Consider the following 6,576-nt stretch of genomic DNA (forward strand, 5'->3'; position numbering starts at 1 on the left):
YCCAGGGAATGGTCAGGGTTTGGACAGCGCTGCCAGGGATGCACAGGGTGGGATTTTTGCGGGGTCTGCACAGGGCCAGGAGCTGGATTGRATGATCCCTGTGGATCCTTTCCAGCTTGGGAGATTCTGTTCTGTGGAAAGCTGGGGCTCCAGCTGGGGTCTGGGCTGTTGGATGGGGTGTTCGAGGACAGGACAGCACGCAGGGATATCRCACCAAGGTCTCAGGGGTCCCTCCTGCCGCTGCAAAACGCCTGGAAAAGTCTTCYACAGCTCCGTGGGATGGTTCAGTCGGCATCCAGAGAGGGAGAGGAGCTGAATGAAGATGAGGAGTTAAAAAAGTGGGTAAAAAGAGTAAAGTGGGTATAAAGAGTAAAGTGGGTGCAAAGAGTAAAGTGAGTGTAAAGAGTCAAGTGGGTGCTCTACCAGATAAAAGAAGGGAAGGATCACTCCTTTCCTCCTCCCTCCAGCCCCTTCCCTTTCCTTGTCCATCCTGACACAGGGGTGACTTTATCAACCCTCAATTAATGGGTCCTGGGGACACCTTCCACTAGCCAGAGGCTGTTCCACCCCACTAATGTTAATATTAAGCTGCTTATCTGCCCTGGGGCTATAAAACTCTCATTTCCAAAGAGGGGGAAACATTTCCCGCTGTTCTTTAAACCCGCTCCTGCTTATTGCAGCCTTATCAGCGCGCCCAGCCAGCCCTGAGGGCAAGGGAGTCACGCAATGGTGCAGCCAACGGGGCCCGCGGTCCCGCAGCAGGGCCACCATCGTGTGTCCCCTGCGGCCGAGTCACCGGGCCAAGTCCACCCCACGGGGACAGCGTGGCACCCACGAGTGCCTGGCAGTCCCGCTGCTGCCTGGGTGTGCAGGTTAGGCACCGAGAGTCAGCTCCAGTGGGWGGCCCCACCTTTCCCTGCAGTGAGTGAACACTGGCTTTGGGGTGTCCCTGTGGGGAGYGTGTTTGTGATTCTGTGGCACTGACCCCTGTCCCTGCTGTAATTGGTGGAGCTGTCATGGTGGAGCTCATGGCTTGCCCTAAAACATCCCTCCATTCTTTTTCAAAGACCCCACAGCAGGTTTGGACCCTCCACTCTGGGGGTTTTCTGCCAATATTGGGATTGTGACGTTAAGAGGGGAAGAGAAAGCTGGAGTGACCCCAACAGCTGCTTGTGCTGATTTGAAGAATTTAGGTGGCTCTGAATTCTTGGTCATTGGTGACCAAGCAGGACCTGGACACCCAGAGTCCCTCCTTCCCCCTCAGGCTGATTTAGCAGGTCTGGACACGCCAGAATCGCCCTGAAGCCTTGGGCAATCGGCTTCCCCGTTCTCATCCCCACCACGCTCGCATTTCTGCCTCTTGGAAGTGTTTGTGCGACGTGTGGTGAGTGATGGCGTGCAGCCATCCCGGCAGCTCAGGCTCTGGGGCTGTGGGAGCAGAATCCTTGCCTGGGAAAGGGTTCAGGAGCACCAGGGGTTGCGCTTGTCCCCATGTCACCGCTGCCAGGCTGGCTGGGTGGCTTTGCGTGCGAGCTGGAGAAGAGGAGGCATCGGGCTCTGCTGGCAGGGGCTGACTGGCAGCCAAGGTAAACTCTCGGCTTTGAGCTGGAGCAATTCCTGTTCTCATTCTCTTCCTGCCGTGAAAACACCTTTGTTCCAGCCTGGAACGGCAGYGGTGTTGGCTTTCCCAGCAGCAGGGGCTGAAGGTGCCCTTCTTCCTCTTGTCCTTCCTCATGTCCTTCCTCGTGTCCTTCCTCATTCCTTCATGTCCTTCAGGGCCAGCACTAACCGTGCCGAAGGAGGAGGCTGAAGGCTCAAATTGCATCAGKGGGGATTTGGGATTTGGSATATTGGGAAAATTTCTTCACCATCAAGGTGGTCAGAGGTGGAGTCACCATCTCTGGGGGTGTTTTAAAAACGCTTGGGGACATGAGTTAGCAGAGACCTTGGAATAGCTGGGATTGGTAAAATTGAAGCCTTTCCCAACCCAAACAATTCAGTAATTTTGTAATTCTCTATTTCTGTATTTCTGTAATTCTGTCATTCTGCATTCTGTCTTTTTGTATTTCTGTAATTCTGTAATAATTCTGTAATTCTGTCACTCTGTCATTCTGTATTTCTGTACTGTAATTCAGTAATAATTCTGTCATTCTGTCTTTCTGTATTTCTGTAATTCTGTAACAATTCTGTAATTCTGTCACTCTGTCATTCTGTATTTCTGTATTTCTGTAATTCTGTAATAATTCTGTAATAATTCTGTAATAATTCTGTAATAATTCTGTAATAATTCTGTAATAATTCTGTAATAATTCTGTCATTCTGTCATCCCATCATTCTGTAATTCTGTAATTCCATAATTCTGTAATTCTGTAATTCTGTAATTCTGTAATTCTTGAACCCCGCTGGGGGCTGTGGGGTTATGGCCTGGCTGTCCTTCACCTATCCGAGGGCGATCCCAAAAGGATGGAGTCTGAGACCAGATGTGGTGGGACAGCCAACATTTAATGGAATATCCAACACCAGAAACACCGGGAAACAAAAAAGGCAACGACTGCTACAAAGCAAAGCAGAAAAAACAGAGGTTTCAGTTTATTCCACAAACTTCCCATGAAGTTTTTCGGGGAAAATCTTGTGCTGAAGGACACCCTGGAGGTGTCTGCTGGCTCCGCTCAGCTCCCGCCCTTGATGGCGAAGCGCTGCCTGGCCTGGAAATGCTCGCACCTCTTGTGCCTCAGGGTGAGCGAATAGAGCGGGGTCAGATCAGCCTTGTGGCCCTCACAAAGGCTGAACTCGAGCTGCTGSAGCAGCGTGGCCAGGAACAGGAACACCTGCCAGCGGGCGATGGTCTCCCCGATGCACCTCCGCTTGCCCAGGCCAAAGAGCAGCACCTTCTCCCCGTCCTCCTTGTTCACCCTGCTCCCGTCAGCGCTGAGGAACCGCTCGGGATTGAAGGATTCTGGGTCCTTCCAAAGCTTCCTGGAAGGGAAAATATCGGGTGTTGAGATGGTTTCTGCTGGTCTTGGGTGAAGGGGGGACACTGGAAGGTGGGAACAGTCAGGAGAAACATCCCTGGGGTCCTGTTTGTCACCGAAGGAGGGTCCTGTTTGTCACTGCAGAAAGGTCCTGTTTGCCACCAAAGGAGGGTCCTGTTTGTCACTGCTCTAAGGGTCCTGTTTGTCACCAAAGGAGGGTTCTGTTTGTCACTGCTCTAAGGGTCCTGTCTGTCACTGCTCCAAGGGTCCTGTTTGTCACTGCAGCAGGGTCCTGTTTGTCACCAAAGGAGGGTCCTGTTTGTCACCAAAGGAGGGTCCTATTTGCCACTGCTCCAAGGGTCCTGTTTGTCACTGCAGGAGGGTCCTGTTTGTCACCAAAGGAGGGTCCTGTTTGCCACTGCTCCAAGGGTCCTGTTTGTCACTGCAGGAGGGTCCTGTTGTCACCAAAGGAGGGTCCTGTTTGTCACTGCAGCAGGGTCTTGTTTGTCACCAAAGGAGGGTCCTGTTTGTCACTGCAGAAGGGTCCTGTTTGTCACTGCAGAAAGGGTCCTGTCTGTCACTGCTCTAAGGGTCCTGTTTGTCACTGCAGGAGGGTCCTGTTTGTCACTGCAGAAAGGGTCCTGTTTGTTACTGCTCTAAGGGTTCTGTTTCTCACTGCAGGAGGGTCCTGTTTGTCACTGCAGAAAGGGTCCTGTTTGTCACCAAAGGAGGGTCCTGTTTGTCGCTGCTCCAAGGGTCCTGTTTGTCATTGCACTAAGGGTCTTGTTTGTCACCAAAGGAGGGTCCTATTTGTTACCACAGAAGGGTCCTGTTTGTCACCAAAGGAGGGTCCTGTTTGTCACTGCTCTAAGGGTTCTGTTTGTCACCAAAGGAGGGTCCTGTTTGTCACCGCAGGAGGGTCCTGTTTGTCACCGCAGGAGGGTCCTGTTGTCACCAAAGGAGGGTTTGTGCCTCACAAGGTACTCACTCGTCGTGGTTCACCTGCCACTGGTTGATGAACACGCAGGTGTCCTTGGGGATGTAGCAGCCGTTCAGCACCGTGTCCTTGGTGGTGCTGGYGAGAGAAAAGACGGAGATCTGAATGATCCCAAAGGTTCTGGTGCCTCCTCAGGGCGCTGCCGAGGGGAGGATGTGACCCTAAGGGGTGGCTTTGTGTCCTCCTTGAGCCATTTATGAGGTGCCACAAGGCCACCTGGTCCCAGGAGCAGCTGCAGTACCTGTGTGGGATGGTGAAGGGCACGAAGGAGGAGTGCCTGAACATCTCCAGGATGAAGGCTTCCGTGTAGGGCAGCGAGCCCCGGTCCGACAGCCGCGGCCGCCGCTCCCGCCCGATGCGCTGGTCTGGGGGAGGTGGGCAGCGGGAACGGGGTCAGGATTAACACTGACCACAGAGTTCTGATCCCAGGGGAAGGGGGGACTCATGGACTCACCMAGCTCCTCCTGAATCTTCCTCTGGATGTCAGGATATGTCACGAGATACATGAGGCTCCAGGACAAGGCCAAGGTCACGGTGTCAAAGCCTGGGCAATGAGGACGGAGTGTGGGTGAGCTCAGAGAGCTCGGGCTGACCATCACACTGGGCAGTATGGGCTGACCGAGGAGGCAGGGGACACTCTAGACACGCAACAAGGCTTGGGGCTTTATTCTATCACAGAAAAATTGCTAAAATATCCTGCTCCCTCACGCTGTCTCACTGCTGGGTTGTGTCAGCTTTGTACAACTTCTCTGGAATTGGGGGAATTTCCATGGAAAGGTGAATCAGTCCAGACATCTCCCTCAGCTGGGAAGAGCCACCCTGGTTTGAGAAGCTCTGCTATAATTGGTGCCTTTTTCTCATCCCTGAAGGCTCTCCCCAGAGCTGATGTCCCAGACTGGTCTCTAGGGTATCTCTGCAAGCTCCCGCGGGCAGGAGGGTAAGTGCTTGGAACCAAAACTGGTGTTGGACCAGGAAAGGTTGGACAGGAGGAGATGGAGGAAATCTGAAACATCTGCCACAGCTGAGGAGAGATGACAAAGGATACCTGCTCCAAAGATGTCGTTCACGAGGTTGACGATCTTCTCCTTGGGGATCTGCATGGCCGTTTTYGTTTCCACTTTTTTGTCCAGGCACTGCTCGATGAGGGAGTCGGTGATGTCCCGGATGTTGTTCTGAGAGCAAGAGGAGACAAAGSCATGGCAGCAGGGCTGGGTGGGCAGAGGAGTGGGTGACGCTGAGCTGGGGGAGCTCTGGGTTGTGTGAGCTCTGTGGAGGGGAACCTCATTCCCATCATCCCAAGGTCCTGATGGGAACAGGGTGAGAGCTCTCCGAGGCACAGAGGAGATGTTTGACCACCTGACTGACCCTATCACAGAATGGAGGGGAAGGTGAGAGGCTCATGGAGCTGAGTCTGGGAGGTTCAGGCTGCATCTCAGGAAAGGTTCCTTCCCCCAAAGGTGCTGGGCACTGCCCAGGCTCCCCAGGCCCCGAGGCTGCCAGAGCTCCAGGAGCGTTTGGACAGCGCTWCSAGGGATGCACAGGGTGGGGKTGTTGGGGTGTCTGTGYGGGGCCAGGAACTGCACTCCATGATCCCAGGGCCCTTTCCAACTTCGGAAATCCCATGAATGTAGGATATTCTATGATTCCGTGGGCAGGAGGACTGGGCAGAGACAACAGCCATTGCTGCTTGGCTGCAAAAACAAAACACCTCGTTTACGGTGAGGGGAGGAGAGCAGGGCCACCACGCCTCTGGTACAGCAAGGGTGCTGCGAGCTCTCACCTCGTCGTAGGTCTCGTAGTGCTCCTTGACGATCTTCTGCAGGAAGCTGAGGAAGTACCTGTTGAAGTCGATGAACAGTTTCATGCTGCGGCTGGGGAGGTACTGGAGCAGGGGGATGAAGTCGGCCGGGTTGCCAATAGCAGCCACATCATCAAACTGCTGCGCTGAATTCACCAGGCTGAGCAGCTCCTGGTCATCGTGCTCGTAGCGCCGGCCGAAGCACATGGCACAGATGACRTTGGTCACYGACAYCACCAGGTACTGGTAGGGCTCGAACCTCTTCTCRTCCTCCATCAGCTGCAGGAATTTGGTGACCAGGTACTCGGCCTCCTTGGACACGTGCTCCTCCAGCAGGCAGGTGGAGGACGAGGTGGGGCTGGGGGCGATGGAGAAGCTCTTCAGGGCGTTCTGGGCCATCTTCTTGCGCGCCTTCCACACATCYCCGGAGTCGGGGCTGAAAGCCATACTCTGCCCATCTGCGACGAAGCGGAAGCTGGGCAGGTCGGGGCGCCCCATGAAGTCCTCTCCTTGCCTGACCAGCGCTTGCCTGATGGTGTCCAGCCCGCTGAGCACCAGCACGGGCCGTGACCCGATGCGCACCTCCATCACGTCCCCGTAGCGCCGGCTCAGCCGCTCCAGCGCCAGGTGCGTGTCCTTGCGCAGCTCCAGCACGTTCCCCAGCACGGGGAAGCCGCGGGGGCCCGGCGGTCTCCGCAGCCCCTCGGGCACGGGCGGCCGCTGCTGCAGCCGCTGGAGCAGCAGGAACACCAGGCAGAAGGCGGCGGCCGCCAGCAGCGCCTCGCTGGCCGACACCGCGCCGTGGCTGC

The 6,576-nt window shown here is 55.1% G+C and overlaps 1 protein-coding gene across 1 annotated transcript in view; it reads right to left on the minus strand.

Annotated features, from left to right (window-relative positions):
* Window positions 1-2,483: 2,483 nt before the first annotated feature.
* LOC130575089 (cytochrome P450 1A5-like) overlaps window positions 2,484-6,576 on the minus strand; it is a 6,662-nt gene continuing 2,569 nt past the window's right edge. Inside the window, exons 2-7 of the mRNA XM_057368766.1 lie at window positions 5,750-6,572; window positions 5,015-5,141; window positions 4,424-4,513; window positions 4,211-4,334; window positions 3,961-4,047; window positions 2,484-2,976 (exon numbers count right to left, since the gene is read on the minus strand). Coding sequence (XP_057224749.1) covers window positions 2,670-2,976; window positions 3,961-4,047; window positions 4,211-4,334; window positions 4,424-4,513; window positions 5,015-5,141; window positions 5,750-6,572 — 1,558 coding nt within the window. The 3' untranslated portion in view covers window positions 2,484-2,669. The remainder of the gene's footprint in view (window positions 2,977-3,960; window positions 4,048-4,210; window positions 4,335-4,423; window positions 4,514-5,014; window positions 5,142-5,749; window positions 6,573-6,576) is intronic.

The sequence above is a fragment of the Malurus melanocephalus genome, unplaced genomic scaffold (assembly GCF_030028575.1).
Source record: "Malurus melanocephalus ecotype Western Australia unplaced genomic scaffold, MMel_1.1 scaffold_96, whole genome shotgun sequence".
Classification (NCBI taxonomy): domain Eukaryota; kingdom Metazoa; phylum Chordata; class Aves; order Passeriformes; family Maluridae; genus Malurus; species Malurus melanocephalus.